This window comes from Capra hircus, chromosome 28 (genome assembly GCF_001704415.2).
Source record: "Capra hircus breed San Clemente chromosome 28, ASM170441v1, whole genome shotgun sequence".
In the NCBI taxonomy this organism is placed as follows: domain Eukaryota; kingdom Metazoa; phylum Chordata; class Mammalia; order Artiodactyla; family Bovidae; genus Capra; species Capra hircus.
This window is the reverse complement of record NC_030835.1, coordinates 29,774,929-29,792,626: the sequence shown is the minus strand read 5'-3', so window position 1 is coordinate 29,792,626 and position 17,698 is coordinate 29,774,929. Positions and strand designations below refer to the sequence as shown.

General features: G+C 41.9%; 1 protein-coding gene across 2 annotated transcripts in view; it reads right to left on the bottom strand.

Moving 5' to 3' along the window:
• ANK3 (ankyrin 3) overlaps positions 1–17,698 on the bottom strand; it is a 750,492-nt gene that overhangs the window by 41,791 nt on the left and 691,003 nt on the right. For both annotated transcript variants that reach the window (XM_018042183.1, XM_018042184.1), the window contains 3 exons: positions 17,078–17,159; positions 5,002–12,804; positions 4,299–4,373 (listed from right to left, as the gene is read on the bottom strand). In XM_018042183.1, the coding sequence (XP_017897672.1) occupies positions 4,299–4,373; positions 5,002–12,804; positions 17,078–17,159 (7,960 nt within the window). The remainder of the gene's footprint in view (positions 1–4,298; positions 4,374–5,001; positions 12,805–17,077; positions 17,160–17,698) is intronic.

Genomic DNA, 17,698 nt, shown 5'->3' with positions numbered 1-17,698 from the left:
AGATTTCCTTTGGAGATCATTTTATAAAGATTCTTAATCTGTTCAAAGAGGATGTTGATAGATTCTTTTAATTTAGCCAGATTATTATCTGCAATTTGAAGCAAGCTTCATATAAGATAGGTGTGCTAAGTCGCTTCAGTCCTGTGCAACTCTTTATGACCCCATGGACTATAACCCATCAGGCTCCTCTGTCCATGGGATTCTCCAGGCAAGAATATTGGAGTGGGTTGCTGTACCCTCCTCCAGGGAATCTTTCTGACACAAGGATCGAACCCGCTTCCCTTCTGTCTCCTACATTGGCAGGTGGGTTCTTTAGCGCCACCTGAGAAGCCTGTAAGATAGTTGCTGCTGCTGCTGCTAAGTTGCTTCAGTCGTGTCTGACTCTGTGCGACCCCATAGATGGCAGCCCACCAGGCTCCCCCGTCCCTGGGATTCTCCAGGCAAGAACACTGGAGTGAGTTGCCATTTCCTTCTCCAATGCATGGAAGTGAAAAGTGAAAGTGAAGTTGTTCAGTCGTGTCTGACTCTTAGCGATCCCATGGACTGCAGCCTACCAGGCTCCTCCGTCCATGGATAAGATAGGGATATACAATTCATAAACATGCCACAAGAGAAGCCAGTAGGGTTTTTCTCTAGGCAATATTCATGAAATAGATCTTTTTCTCACATAATACTCTATTCTATATGACTTCAAGGTTCATCAGTGCCGCTTGGGAGGTTAAATGATGACTCAAAGCCAGATCACTGTCTATGATATGCTGCTATTTGTGTAAAAAATAAAAGGGAGATAAGTTTTCTTTCCAACTAAGTGTATACAGCCATACATTCAGTCTTGTAAATGCAGATAGTTATCCCTGGAAGGATACATATGATACGAATAGCTGCCTTGGGGGAATTAAATTTTGGAGTCAAAGACGAGAGGGAGACTTACCTTTCAGTGTACATTTTTTGTACAATTAAAAAAAATCTGTCAGATGTGTATTAGCCTTAAGTGATTATAAAAAGTAAGAAATGGGAAAATCCATGGAAAAAGAATTAGCTGAGATTCTATCCTGATTAAGAACCTTTCCAGCAGTTTGGCAAAATGTATTCAGAGGCTCAAAAAAGTCTATATCCTTTGGCCAAATGATTTCACTTCTAGAAATCTACGGTGACAATACACAGGGTTGTAGACAATTATTTACATACATGAATGTCCACTGTAGGCTTGTCCTTCTCAAAAACTGAAAACAAGGTGTGTGTTGAACAAAAGAAGAGTTAATTAACGTAATGCAGTGGCTGGCAAACTGATTACAGCCTGCAGCCTGTAGGGTGCTTCTAGAAATGAAACTACATCTTATTAGAGCAAAACAAAGGTCCGTCTAGTCAAGGCTATGGTTTTTCCAGTGGTCATGTATGGATGCGAGAGTTGGACTGTGAAGAAAGCTGAGCGCCGAAGAATTGATACTTTTGAACTGTGGTGTTGGAGAAGACTCTTGAGAGTCCCTTGGACTGCAAGGAGATCCAACCAGTCCATTCTAAAGGTGATCAGCCCTCGGTGTTCTTTGGAAGGAATGACGCTGAAGCTGAAACTCCAGTACTTTGGCCACCTCACGCGAAGAGTTGACTCATTGGAAAAGACTCTGATGCTGGGAGGGATTGGGGGCAGGAGGAGAAGGGGACGACCGAGGATAAGATGGCTGGATGGCATCACTGACTCGATGGACCTGAGTTTGAGTGAACTCCGGGAGATGGTGATGGACAGGGAGGCCTGGCGTGCTGCAATTCATGGGATTGCAGAGTCAGACACAACTGAGTGACTGAACTGAACTGAAACTGAACTAGCCTTAATATATGGGATACACATTTTCTCTTCCTTTTACCAACAAAAAGCAAAACCTGAATTTATTTCATGATTCACTAGTACATTGTGACCAACAGCAAAACATCATTGTAAAGTACGTGTACTGGATGTTACTTATCCATTAAACCAAGATCAGAAAGAAATAAAAAGAAAATTAATTGTGTATAGAACATTTTCAAAATTATTTATTAAAAAAAATCAAAGTACACTGCTACTTGTTAACAGGAGTTCTGAGGGATGGATTTAAATTTTGTCCTTCTAAATGCTAATTTTCCTAATAATCTTCATTGTGTATATGGTAATTCAAATTAGAAAAGTTAATTTTTTTAACGTTCCTTATCTCTTTGGGTCTTAAGGACAGTAATCCTTATTGTCCTCATGACCAAACCATATCCTTGTCTAGAGACTCAGTGAAGAGCAAAGACATTGTCACTGAGAATTTACAAAATTTATGACTTTATGTTTCCTCTCTATTTTCATGTCACGTCTCCTAAAGTTTACTCTGAAAAACTAAGGACTAGTTTTGCTTAAAGAAAATAAGCTAATAGTTATGGGCAAGTAATACTACAAAACCAACATTAGCTCCAGGATATTTTCAGATTATAATGTCCAGTGTTAAAATATGCATGCATGCTTAGTCACTTCATGTCTGACTCTTTGTTACCCCATGGACTATAGTCTAACTCTTGTGAGTCCATGGACTGTAGCCCGCCAGACTCTCTCTGTCCTTGGGGTTCTCCAGGCAAGAAAACCGGAATGGGTTGCCGTGCCCTCTTCCAGGGGATCTTCCCAACACAGGGATCGAACCTGCATCTCTTGCATTGCAGGAGGATTCTTTATTGTTTGAGCCACCCGGAAAATATAAATATTATTATGTTCATACATATTTATACATGATGAATTGCTATTAATTCTTAATAGTCTGCAAAGGATTACTCAGATTCCCTGTTTCTTCCAGAGCTCCACTAGGTTAGGTCAGTAGCAGTGTGCCTTAGGGCTAGGCTTGGCAGAAGGAGAGGAATCCTTTTAATGGAGAGGGTGGGTGGTGCAAGATTCAGGGCATTGGAAAAAAATAACTGTAGGTGACCTTTTGTGCCATGATCTAGTTTCATAACCTCCCTTTTGACAGTATAGATAATTACTTCCTTGAGAATGTCTGTCCTTGATAGTATGCGAGATGACTTTAAATATGACAGTAATTAACATTTACTTATGTTTAACTTTTATGTTGTTTGGCTGTGCATTAAAAAAAAATACATACAATCTATAAAATTTAAAATTTCTCTGATTCATGTGAAGTAGGATTTGAGGGGCCCAGTTAACATCAGAATACAAAGCAGTACTGTCCAGTTGACACAGAGCCTTATCTTCATCTTAAGTGAAGAGGAATCAAGCCAAATATTCCTTTTCTGCACACCAATTATAAAAAGTTTCATTCGTTTCACAGAATCCAACTATTTTTGTAAATTGAATAGATTCATTTATCTGTATCCTTTTTCTAAAAAATTTAATTCAAAACTTAAGTGTCATCCTTTGTTTCATTGTGTACATAGTTATTGAAAATGATCCTTGTTTTCTATTATCACAGTGATATAATGGGCTTCCCTGGTGGCTCAGTGGTAAAGAATTCACCTGCCAATGCAGGAGACACAGGTTGAATCCCTAATCCAGGAAGAGCCCATGTGTCTTGGAACAGCTCAGCTTGTGTGCTCTAGAGCCCGGGAGCTGCAACTGCTGAAGCCCACGTGCTCTGGAGCTGGTGCTCTGCAACAAAAGGAGCCGCTGCAGCCTGGGCCCTGCAACCGGAGAGCAGCCTCAACTGGAGAGAAACCCACACAGCAGTGAAGACCCAGGAGGCCCCGAGATCAGTGAGATTATTACACACAAAAGGAGGCATTTGGGGGAAAACAAGTGACGTAAGATTTCCTTTTAAATAAATCTTTGAGCATAAAACTGAGTCTCCTTACAAGTTTCAGGTAAATAAAATGTGTATGTCTGTAGGCTTTATAAATAATGTGTGTATATCATGACAGTGACTCATGAATGATTAAACTGTGAAACCTAGGCATGGATTAGTTGACTGTTGCCTAAGAGAGCTACTCTAAGGGCATAAACCATGCCCTTATTTTGTATTATTTAAAAACTATAGCCTTTAGGTACATTTTCCTTTATGCCCTCAAATCTTCCATTAGGTAAAAGCTTATCCTATATTACCAGAAATGGCATTGTGAAGAAAGTGCTCAAACTTAAGGTAAAATAAATTTAAATTTTCTATTCTATAGTGTATATGCATAGAAAAGCTTTGAAAAAAACACAGTATACAAGGTATTATCTGTAATTAACTCTGGGTAGATAGAATTATGAGTGATTAAAAATGTTTTTTATTCCTTTTTTAAAAAAAATAAACTATTTGTGAAAAAGACAAGAAATTTCATTCAGGTGTATACACACTTACCTGTCCAACTGAGTCCCAGGTGATCGGCTACTATTGCCATCCTGATATCTGTCCGTTCACATGGACTCTGTGGACCTACGATTTACAATTTCTTAATTAAAATAATCATCAAGAAAGACACGACACTGGAAAATTGCTTTTAGCAGTACTCAGATTTTACAGAGAGACTGATGCTAACACTGTACACTGAGATGTGTCCTAATCACCTACATGAACACTTCTCTTTTACATGACTCACTTGATTTTCACCTACATCAGGCCAAATGTCAGACTACATGGATGCTCGATGTAATGAAATTCAACATGCTGACGAGCTAGCTACTTGACAATAGCTACAGAAGTGTCGTGGGGGTGAAAACACCACGATGGCATTTCAACATCTGTGCTTTTACTTTGACAGAATCATATGCACTAGCACATTGGAAAAAAAAAAAAAAGTTGCTCATCTTGAATGACACCAATATCTTCAGCATGCTTCCCTAGCTGTCTAGTGTTGTTGGGTTAAAAGGAAGGAAAGAAGAGTGTATAGACGGCACACACAGATGACGATGACAGGATGAGAAACTACGGTTAAGTCACTCCACAGGCAATCACAACAGTTCATGCACTAGGGTCTACAAGTTGGAAAGTGTTTACAAACTATGCTCGTTCTCCAGGATGTGAGCAAAGAGTGCTCGAGAGACCTGACTGCCTTCATTCTCACCAGTCCTACTGCTCCTTTTCCCACTGCCGGCCTTTTCACTCTTTGATTTTAAAGGTGCTGCCTCTGTTTTCTTATCTCTAGCAGACCTCGTTGTAACGGAAGGCGGGCCACCCCGGGAAGTCTCGGACAACGACGTGTTTCTTGAGGTACTGTCTTCCTCATCGGACAACTCGGACTGCATCTGTTTGTCTTCTTCAGAGAGGCGGTCCACAAGCTTTAAGGTCTCACCACTAATTCCCTTAAAATATTCAATGGAATGTTTACATACTTCCTTAAGCTGACTTTTCCTGACTTTAACTGTGGTGGTGGTGGTGGTGGTGGTGGTGGTGGTGGTGGTGGAGGTGGAGGTGATACAGGTGGGTCTTACCTTTACTGGCAACTTGGATGGAAGCTGTTTGGCCTTGCCTTTCTCTGGCTGCCCTTGCTTTTGTGTGGCACATGGTTTTCTAACTGAACCTGGGTTATCCCTGTGTGTGTTTTTCACTGGAATTCTGGACTTCACATCTACACATGAAGAAGTAGTAAGGCCTTTGGTTTTCTCAGACTGACTAACCTGCTTCATTTTACTCACATGAATGTTTGGCATATGATCTGGTGGTGGGAAGAGATCTTTTGGTGAAGTGGCCTTTATGGGAAGTTTGGATTTTCGCCTAATCCCTATTGGTTCCTTTGTCTTTTGCTGCTCTCCAAGAACTTTCTGTTTCTCTCTCACACAATGTCCTTGCAGTAGCCCTGTCTTTTTTTCTGATGAGCTTTTCACTGGATTAGCTTTCTCTGTGGTACGAGTGGGTGCAGAATGTTCTGTCAGAACTACGTGACTTGTAATGTTATCTGTCTGTATAGTGGAAGAATCCAAATTGTTGTTGTTATTAAAGTTATCTTTTTGAAAATCATGTTTTTCTTGGGGCCTAACGCCCATGTGGCTATTGGCTGTATTTGAAATCACCGATATAGGTTCATTCTCTAATCCCTGACCACTGGTCATCACAGCTTCTGTCTTATCTGTCACTTCTCCAGGGCCTTCTTTCTTCAAGGTCATGGTGGACGCAGAAATTCCCATTTTTATAGGCGTGCGCAACTTGGGGTCAAGCTTAGAGGAGTTAGTGGCTGCTGCTGCTTTCTCCTGTGAGCCACTAGTGGTTGTGCCTTCCTGACACTCTCCGCTGGTCGGGATGCTGGGGTTGGGTTCCACTGTAGGTGGCTCTACATTTCCCTCTAGATTGGTTTCTACAGTGGTGTCCCCTGCCTGTGGCTGTGGTGTGGCAGTGACCGTACTTTTATCCCCTTCCCCCGGGTCCCCTGACTTCCCTTCAGAAGTATGCTCACCAATCTGGAAAAATTGGAGCCTCTCTTCAACAAAATCCCTCTTGCTCATGTCAATTGCACCACTGCGAGTCATCTCAAACATTTTTCCTTCATGAAATGGGAAGGGGTTAGGCTCACTAGTTGGGGTACTTTCATCAGTTGGCGTGCGGGCTGGTGTTGTATCGGGGGTAGTTGCTGGAGAGCGGTCTTCCACAGCCAGACCGAATGGCTTATTTTCATCTTCCCGTGATTTACTGTCATACACGTCATCATCTCCTCGGTTATTAGACCAGGGGTCAAAATCTAGACCTTTGGTAGCTACTGTTTTAAAAGGAGTGGCAAATTCTTCATCTACTTTGTAACTGAAGTAAGTATCAGGAAACACTGATCTGTCAGGATGTCTGCCTTCTAGTGTGAAAAACTGGGCCCCTGACTTCTGATCAGTCTTATCAGGAGTCTTTTCAGATGGAGAACTTTTAGGAGGTGGCTTATCTTCATCTGGTCCCAACCTTCCCTCCTCCTCCTCGATAACTTCGAGTTTGCTTTGGCTAAAGGAGCGATCAGCTGGCTTCAGGATGCCCTCCGTGTTCCAGATATCTTTCTTCAGCTCCAGGGTCTGACTGGGGAGCTTAGAATCACTCTCAGTCAAGCCATCATCTTCATCTTGCAGGTCATAGCCATCCAGAGAGTCGATCTCTGTGGCATCCGTATCATGAGAGAACTCTGCTGTGGTGGCAATGGAACACTCTGTGATGGACTGGTCATTGTTCCCGTTCTGGGTAGCTTCATTCTGAGGTGAATCAAGGCCAAGGCCGAATTCAGTATCTCTTCCAGATCCATTCATTTCTAATTCTTTCTGGGTGGAAGCCTTTTCAGCAGAGGCTTTGGATTTTGTCCCTTCTTTTTGTTCGTCGTCGACCTCCTTTAACTTGAAGGTGTATTTTTTGACAGGCACTGGTTGATAAAGGGATTCGTCATCACTGGAGTCACTGATGTCCGCCCCAGGAGGAACTGGGGAGGGTGGCTGCACCCTGATGACCGGTTCGGCCAGCTGGTACTTGTCATGCTCGTCTTGCAGACTGACTTCAATCATGTCAACCTCCCTTTCAGGAAGATAAGGATGTTTCTTATCCAGCTCCATCTGGTCTGCATCCAGCGGTGGAGGAGGGGGAAATTCAATGTAGGCAACTCTGTTAGTTTTGGGTCTCTGGGTAGAGTCCTTGCTCACGTTGTCAGGCATTTCACGCTCGACTGCAGCCATCTCCTCCCCTGCAGGCTGCTTTAAGGAGGCCGATTTGGCCTGTTCCTCCTCCTCAGATTCCTCCGAAACCTCGGGAATTGGGCTGGGTTTGCCTGGTATATAAGCTATAAGCGAGTCTGGTGTCTTAGACGTAAATTCGTAACTCACTTCCTCTGAACTGGGCGTCTCTGGGGTTAAAGGGCTCTTCCCAGAGCTGTCTAGAAAGGAAACTTGCTCTAGAGTATCATCTTCCGGGCTACCTTGAGGAGAAGGAGGTTGCTTCTGCTGTCTAGTTGTGTAAAAGGTTCCCCTGGTCTCTTGCACTGTCTTACATTCCTGACTTATGATTTTTTTTACACCTCCTTGTTGTATCTCCTTCTCATACTGCTTTCCCACCTGCACAAAACTGACATAAACAGGTAAAGTTTTTATTTCTTTCCCTCCCTCCGTCTGGGCTAGTGGTGCAACTTTTTCCAATCCATCAATGGGACTGTGGTCGAATACGTCACTAGAGGGCGATTCCTTTCCTGGGCTAAACTCTAGAGAATCTGGAGACTTGGTCGGGGAGAGCTCTGTTTCATCGAGAGGCGGGCATAAGCCTACGTAACTCTGGTGTTTGGAAACTTTGCTGATTTCTGAATAGGTTACTTTTTCCTCTTCTATAGAATTAAAGTGCTGTGTCTCAACTGTCTCTTTAGTCACAGTTGACTGGGATAACTTTGGCGACAGTTCATGTTTTGGAAATGTCGACTGCTCACAAAAACCATCGGAAATGTCTGGAGCTGGTGTCCTCCTTTCCTCTGCAACCCTGACCGGGATGTGCGACACCGCCGAGCTCTCACTTCTCCTGGAAGGCTGGTCAAGAGAGCCACCCGGATGCTCCCCATCTTTAACAACATATTCCCTATATAAGACTTTTTTGGAGGGAGATTTTACAGTCATTTCCTTAATTTCTGAGAGAGAGCCATTAGTTAACAATTTGTGTTCTCTCTCAGTCACAGACAAAAACTCATCCCTCTGGTCAACAATTTTACTCTCAGGGTGACCAACATGATTTTCTCTTACATCATGAACAAGCACATGTGAAAGTTTCTCTTTCTGTGACTTATTATTAGCAGCTCCAGAACTTTCCCACGTTCTAAAGACCTTTTTGTCCCATGGTCCCTTTGTTGCTAAGTCTGCGGTTACGTGACAAGACAAGTCTTTAGCCTGTTGCTCAGAAAAATAGTCAGGCATCGCTTTACTTGACATTTCAGTCCTCTGTTTTTTCACATCATCAGAACCAAAATCATTTACAACCATCTCATTGCTCCCGGCATGCTCATCTGTAGCTTTTAATACTGTAAGATCTTTTTGCACAGAGACACTTTCATCTGAGGGGTCTGTGGCCTTCTGCTGTTTTTCTCGAGCAAACACCTGGTAGACAGGTAGCTTGCTTTCCTGGATTTTTTTAACTGGGATTCTGGATTGGCCATCTGGCCTTCTGTCTTCTTGAGAAATGTCCTTACTTTTGGCCTGTGCACCCTGTTCAAATTTTAATCTAATTGAACTGAGTTTAGATTGCTTGAGCTGAAACCCAGATTGGGGCCCTTCTGGTTCTTTGCTCTGAGAACTACTTCCTTTGGCTTCCTCTGTGGACTTGCTGTCCTCAGTCTGTTGGGAAGGAACCATCTCTGGGCTGCTGGGCAGATGGGCTGCATTCCTCTCATCAGCCCTGGGGAGGCTGTGTCCATCACGGCCATGTTGCCTCACCTTGACCCACTCATCACTGGATGCCAGCAGTTCCGTCAGCAGTGCTTTCTCAGGGCTGCTACTGGTAGAGCTTTGGGATGAGTATTCTTTGCCATTTCTAGGGCGCTGCTTTTTCTCTGGGGACTGCAGTTCATCATTGAGCTTTTCAGTTTTGTCACGAAAAAACTGTGACACTTCAGTCAGTTTCTCTTCAGCTTCCTTCACAGTCCTGTCCACCCTGTCTTCGTACATCAACTTCTCTCTACCTCTATCTAATCTGTCCTCAGTAAAGCGCATCCACATGGCATGTTTTGGACTACTAACATCGCCAGAATAGTGCAACACTGTCACTTTATCAAAATGCTCATCTTTAGACACTTTACCTACACCATTTTCAGACACATCTTTATAGATTTTGGAGAGAATTTCTTTTTTGGGGGCAGTGACTACTTTTTCTCTGGCCCGCTTATCAGACTCTGAGCTAGGGGGCCCTGCATGGTCTGTAACCGATTCCTCAGTATCAGAATGAGACACATCTAGCTTTTCTGACAGAAGCATTTTCTCAGCAAACCTGTAAGACTCCCCTCTTAGTTCTGACAACTCATCGTCATGATATTCTATTGAGTGTTGACTCAAAAGCTTCAGTGTTTTATAAGAGTCATCGGATATGAGTTGAGCAGAACTAGGGCGACTATCTTCTTCTTGGGACACAGGAGTGTTTACTCTGGAAGACTCCAGATAAGAAGGCAATGACTCTTCAGCAGTGAGTTCTTCTTCTTCTTGCTGACCCTGTTCCTCTGAACAAGGAAAAGCATCGTGTTTTTCTGGCAGAAAATCTTTTAGGTTAATATCTCCCCGGGATAAGTCTTTCTGATATACATACATTTCCTTTTCTGGATGCTTTTTGGTTTCTCTAATAATGACTTCAGTGGGCTCAGCCTGGTTACCTTTTTCGATGTGGACTTCTATTATACGCTCCAGTTTGGGTTTCATTTGGTTGTCCTTCTCTGTGTGCTGGGCTGAGGTTTCAGCAGCAGACTTGTGAACGTCTGGAGATACTGCCGACTTATGTTCAAACAGACCTGCCAGTTCTTTGGAAGGGTCCCGACCGGACTGAAAGGCTTTCATGATGTCGTGCACTGACATGGTCTCTTCAATTCTCTCAGAGGCACCTTCACTGCCTGGTGGAGAATGATAAACCATTCTGGTGGTGGTGGTGATGTGAGTCTCTTCCTTAACACGCATGCCTTTGCCCAGAACGTGATTGTGGTCGTCATCTTCACTACTGGCTTTCATCTGAAACGCTTTGACTTTTTCTTTAATGCTAGACGTGGTGGGCTTTGGTTCTAGTTCCATAAACGTGGGTGAAGGTTTGGGTGACACGGGCTCCTCTGGTTGGGACGGGGGAGCGTCTCCAGCGGAGGGCTCATAGCTCCTGATAACATGAACCACTTCAGTTCTTGTTTCTGTAATGACTGGAGGGATGGGGACTTCATGGAAGAGTGGTTTGGGACCAGTGCTTTCAGCGCTTTGTGGGGCTGAAGGTGTTTTTTCACTTCTTGTTTCAAAGCCACTGTCAGACAAGGGACTTTTATCTTGGTCATGTTGAGAAAAGTCATCTGGAGACTCCAAAATAGTATCTGTTCCAAAAAAGGAATCAGCCATCTTACATAACTCTTTCTCAGAGGTGGAAGGCCTCATGGAGGCTGGAGGCATTTTGAGTTTGTGTTCCTGCAGGGCAATTGCTGGTTTCAAAATTCGTTTCTGTCTCTCTTCACCATCCTTCTTAGCATCCTCAAACTTGTACTTTAAGTTTGTCAGAGAACTACTGCCGATGTCATTTGTTAGGTAATCAATAACTTTGGTCAGGTTGTAATCCTTTTCAGAGGCGGCCTTTGCCTTGACTTGCACTCTCTCTGGCAGAGATGGAGAATGGCTCACACTAGCTTGTTGTCTTGCCTCTCTTATTTCTTCTGAACTAAATTCTATCCAGTCATCTTCAGGAGAGTGTCCTTTGTCACTCTTTGGTGATTTGAGTGGTCCTTTATCTACACAGACATCCTTTTTAAGGATTTCGCTAACTTTCACCAAGTCTTCCTTTACTTTCTCGACAATTTTGAAAGGTTCTTCATCATCGATTCTCCCTTCTTTGGGGAGTTCAGGTTGGAATGGCTTCTCCTCAGGCACATCTGTTTGGAGTATTGCAGTCATCCGCATTAGGTCCTCCTTCATTTCAGCCACATCTTTTAATATCTCCTGACTGGAAGATAGAGAAGATGGTGTAGACAGCTTAAGGGCAGACGGTGCAAGGAACAAAGATGATTTAACTGGAGATGAAGTTCGATTGAAATGGGGCTGAGGACGTGTCTCCGTAGTCAATGTTTTAATGGGCGACAGCAAGGCTGCTGCTGATTTTGTCAGTGAATTAGAGTCTGGAAGTTTCTTTAATGCTGGTTCTGGCAAAACATTGACTACAGAGTATACTGGCACTGTTATTATCGATGAAGTTACAGATGAGGTAGTTGCAGATATTGATGACCCAAGGGATGTGTAGAGTGCACTTGCAGGAGGAGTTCTTAGAGACTGAAAAGCTGATGGTGCTGGAGAAACATAAGACCTGAGTGGGGAAAATGGCATTGCTGTGGTGGAAGGGAACACTTTCTCAACCGCATCAGTGGCCGCGTTAACCACAGAGCTCACAGAGTTTGTGGCTGTAGCAATTTTTTCCTGTAATGTGGCAGTGGCTTTGCATCCATTAATTAACGTTGAAGATGATGGATATTTCAGAGGGGAAATAGATCCATTGACTAAAGCTACCTCTGCATGTCCAGGCATCTGTTTCACCGGTGATGAAAGAGAAGAGGCCATTGTAACTTTAGCTGATGAAATGACATCAGCTGTTGATTTAGCTGGAGACACCACTGACTTTAAAGGTGAAGATATTAGCGGTGCTGCTGATGTGATAATTGACTTAAATGGCAGACTCGAAGAATACATATTAATGTTTGATTTGGGGGAAGCAGGGGGTGTCATAGTAATTGACGACCTCTCCAAAAGAGATCCTGCGGTAGTCACTGGGGAGGTTCGAGAGGAAAATGTAGAAGTGGATGCCAGCCCCTTTAAAGGTGAGGCCTCCGTGACTGTGGGAGCTCTAACCAGGGTGCCAGAGGAAACCTGGATATTGTATGGAGACTGTGACACCACTGTTTTTATTGGTGAAGAAATTGTCCGAAAGGATCTAATTGGAGATGCCACGTCACTAATGGATTTAACCGAAGATGTAGTTGATGCGCCTAATGTGGATTTGATTGGCGAAGGAGTCGAAACAGACCATATTGATTTTAATGGGGAAGCTGATGGCGTATTAGAGGAAGAACTTGACAAGGAAGTGAAGCCTGACTTGGCCGGCCCGGGCACTGTCATCGGAGCTGTGGTCCAGGACTGGTAGGGTCTTGTAGAAAAGAATGGCTTGTATGAGTAAGTGGTGGGGAGGGATCTTGTTGCTCCTGCACTCCGTTCAACTGTTTCTTAAATTTTAAAATGAAATCAAACACAAAAATCAACAAAAATGGTTGAGAAACAGAGAGACCAGAGAAAAAAATTGGTCAGTAAACTTTGAAATATTACAAAAGCAAGTACAATTGTTTGCATGATTCAGAATGGAAGAGGCAAAAGGAACAATTAAGAGGAAAAAAAAATTTCTATAGACGCAACTAATCCAAGGTTAAAAATAAAACTAAATAAAATACAGAGCAATGTGAAATGAAAGACAGAAAAGGCACATTGCAACCAATAGGCCAACAATGAAAAATAAAAAACATGAGGAAAGAATTAATGATGAGAAAAATAACCACAATGGAAAACTGTTCACTTACTTCCTATTGACTTTCTTATGCGCTGGTTTAGAAATATCAGTAGCCTTTCTGTTTTGCCTGTATAGGTACATATTTGTTCTGCACAACCATATAACTCTCATTTCAGTAATTTCTAATATTCCCTCTCCTTGAACCTCTCAGTGATACAGATGCCACCTACTCAGAGCCGTATCAATGTACATAGCTATATATTAAATGTTCTAAAACTCTTATTTTAGAAAACCACTCAAGCCTATTTCATGCAGAATCCAAAATAACTTTTAAGTGACAGGCAACTGATGTGCAAACTGTGAAGCCACTGGATTTTAAATTTGCATCTTCCATGCACAATTCGGTTATGCTTCACACCCATAAAAAGCCAATAAGAGCAAGAAATTTTCTGAGTCAGAATTTTAAAAGAAAAAAAAAAAAGAAAAGGAATGTTTGCATTGATCTTTTCCATGCAGTATATTCCTTTTGGTGAAGAAAAAAAGAAACATAATATGAAATGATTTGAGAATGCATATGTACACACACACACACAAAGGGGGAAAAAAAACTAGAAATATGGTTCATGGTTACCATAAGCAAGCAAAGCAACTGAAAACATTTTCTCATGCATGATATATCATGGCAAACGAGCCAAAGAAGTAATACAGTTTTTATGCCATATTATGCACAATGTGCAAACTTTAAAAATACTTTCACAAGAGCATTTAGAAAGAAGAGTACACTTTTTCCATGAGATGTTAAGTCTTGGTACCTTTTGAGATTTTCATGAAAATATTTAATACTGCATATGAAAAAATCCCTCTGCAACAGAATGTATCCATGTCTGCTTTGTCTTTAGTATGGACAAAAAGCACATAGCACTCAGATATTTTTCATAATCCATTATACTTTTAATTCTCAAAAGGTAGCATGGGGGAAATTTAAAAAGCACAGTCATATTTTTAACACCCCATCTTTACGTATCTACAGTGGGATACAGAATATATCTGTATATATATTTAATCAATAACAGAGGGGCCAATTCTGGTGCCTTCCCAGAATATTCATGGGACTCATGGACGCCCCAAACACTGCAGAAGCCATGAGGCAGACCTACCACTAGGAAAGATGGATTTAATACCAGCATCTTCTGGCAGTGGGACAAGAAACATACAGATGAAGTCCATATACTCGCTGGGGGATGGCAAGCACACACCGAGTCCTCTCTATTTCTACAGTTCCAAGAAACAAACCAAGCTGGTCACAGAGGTTTGGAATGCCTGCCAAGGGTTAAGTTCTATGTCAAAGTGGAGTACAGTCTCGCTCCCAGAAAGCAGTGGTTCAGAATAAGAGTGAAACTCGCAGAGGAAACGAGAATCTGCTTCGTCTTTACGCTCCTCTTCATGCTGTGCCCGTGCCATTGCTACAACCCAGTCCTGGGATTAGCAGCTACTCCCACAAGGGTGAGGATTTTCATTCCTAGTGCACATTTAGATTCAAGCATTCGGAACACATCCTTTTCTAGGCTTACATATTATGCTAAAGAGAAGTGGAAGAACTAAGGAAAAACTCACCCATTCATTACCCCTCCTAGTCATAATTCTCAATATTATATTGTTTAATTCTTTTGGGAGCACCACACTGCAAATGGAAGGTTTAGGGATTCCTTCAATGCAGTGATTTGGGCTCAGTTCAATGTCTCAAGGAAGGACTTATTTTTATAACTACCAGAAACTGGCAGAGCATCTCTGTTTTACCACTTAAGTCTGGCTCCACTAAGCAGAGAAGTCTTCTGAACCACATCTATGGTGTTATGCTTTGCACAAAGCAGCCAAGTTACTGATTAGTTACATATTTTATGCTTTAATGATACATATTTTGTGATACCCTTTACAACAAAGGCCTTCCCTGGTGGCTCAGATGGTAAAGAATCTGCCTGTAATGTGGGAGACCTGGGTTTGATCCCCGGGTTGGGAAGATCCCCTAGAGAAGGAAATGGCTATCCACTCCAGTCTTCTGGCCTGGAGAATTCCATGAACAGAGGAGCCTGGCAGAGGGTCCGAAGAGTTGGACACAACTGAGCGACTTTCACTCTTCACTTATGACAAAGGGAATTCTGGATGTCAAGCACCGAATTACACCAGAATCTTTTTTTTTTAGAGGTTGGATGGGTTGGGTAGTTGGAAATGATAGGGAACTATGGGAAAAATTGCATTCCCTTTCTCTTCTAACACCAATTTAGGAGTCATAACATTTCCCTAGTTTTTCTTTTAGTCCTTTCTTACTCCTTCCCATTCTTCTGTCCACCATTATGCTCCCTCTCATAAAACAGAGAAGAGAACCCTCTTCCTTCTATCAAAAGTCAAGGAAGACAAACTACATATACCTTCATGAAGCTAACTGAAAAGTAGCAACCGTTTCAGAAGTGGGAAAAATTCAATTGACGTTAGCACATGCACCTGACCTTACAACTCATATATTCCCCAAACACACACCTTAGGGCACAAAAATCAGATAGGAGGTAGCTTGTCCAGAGGTAGCTGACCTCAAGTAGCTGGAGCCTGTCTGGCGCTTAAGGATGTGGCCTGGGAGTCCCAAACAGCCATGCCACGAAAGCCCTAGCTTTGAGGCAAAGTAGTATCTCAAGGAAAATGTCTATCCAGGAAATTTATACATACATCTAGTTAAACACACACACCTTCCCTGCTTTATAGCATAATGAGAGTTAATTTCAGCCCTTATGGTTTTGGAAAGATTTAGATAGTTATACTAGAGGAAAAAAGATCTGGAAGAACATTCATGAGTGTGGTTGGGTTTCCTTTCTCTTATGCTCCCTGTTTTGTGTCTGAACGTAAGAGCTCTCCAGGGGACAGATTCCAGAAGATTATGCTAAGACCACCTGAATGAAGTAGGGGGGTAGTTTCCTGCTGCATATTTAATATGTTATGTTGGCCCACAGAAGCAAGAATTCAAGAAAGATGGGAAAAAACAGTTGTGGTTCTTCCTGGTAAATGTCCAATCCTCCTTGAACTCAAGTAACTGTGAGTAATGGGAAACAGCCACAAATGATTCACTGATTTAAAAATAATGTTTGCATAAATCCTCCTCTGATGGTTAAAGTGGCACCATGCCACATCAGTCAAACATACTCTTAGTTCCTGTTGGTGGAGAGGGTTATCTTGAGGGCTGTGTTCACCAGAGGTGATAACCATAAGGAGGAGGGAAGGAGAGGGGAGGGAAGACAAAGGGAGAAAGTGAAAGAATATGACTAGATGCATCTATGCCTTGATACTTGCAAGCTAGTTAACAGTGAACCAAAACATTTACTGAGAGAAGAAAAGGGTTTAACTGGTCTAGTAAAGCCCAACCTTAGAGTTGATATTTAATAAAGGGCAGAGGGAGGGAGGGAGTGGGAGGAATTAGAAATCAGTAAACAAATACTGCCTCAGGAAGGTAGGAAAATCTAATTCCTGCCAACTGGGAAAAAAAGAATCAGGACTAAGCTAGAATGACCTACCTATATTAAGACAAATGAAATAATGACCAGAGTTACTTTATCATCTTTTATACTATCCGACATGTATGAAAATGTTTTCTCTTTTTAGCATGGATTTAAACCAATCTTGGTATAGTATTATCTCCTAACATAGTTAGCAGCCAAAGTGAAATCAGGGTTTTCAAAGTCAAGTGATAGATGTTTCTAATTCTATTAAAAAAAAAAAAAAAGCTAATGGCTTAAAAAAAACTTTTAAAGCTATGATCTGGGGGTATTTGTACCTTGTATCTCCAACTATGTACAAAATATTACTTAGATCTCATGGTAAAATTTTCCTGTAGGCAGTTTTCTTTTGCCATTGAGTTTTCTTTCACATGACTCCAAAATTCTGTTTGTATAGAAAAAATGTCTCTTCTTATAAAAATCCACGTAGATTAGTAAATGTGTTAGGAAACTCACTCATTCCAGGCTCAGTCAAGTAGCTGTAGCGCTTACGTAAAGCTAACGATGCAAAACTCTGTCTTCGATCCGTTTTCTCGGTCTGGAAAAGAAAAAGACGAGAACGATTATGTTCCAGTTCCTTGTGACATTTTCATCATTTTGAAACATTTTGTAGAATGGCATGTCGATATCTTGTTTAGCCTTATTTTTCTTCTTAACAGATTTTCTTAGGGAAATATTAGCTCCCCACTGTGATTCTACAGCCCCATCCCAGTATCTTAACGAAATAACTATCACTTAGCAAAATATAAGAGCACCAACACAGCAGACTACAGGGAACTACAAATAAAAGACGAGCGTTACAGAGACTTCTGATGCTGAGCAATAAATTCTCTCAACTTTGTTCATATTGAAAGCACATACATCACGATGTACACTCACTCTTTGTGAGCACATTCAAGGAAAAAGGCACACAAAGTTTATCATTCCAATTACTGCTATTGTTTCTGTATGATCATAGGCATAAAACATAGATGAGGAGATTACAAACAGGTTAATGGCTTTATTGAAGTAATGTTACTGAATCTTAAAGCTGCTGATTCTGTTTCATATTACTGAGCTGTGAGTTTTAAAAATCCA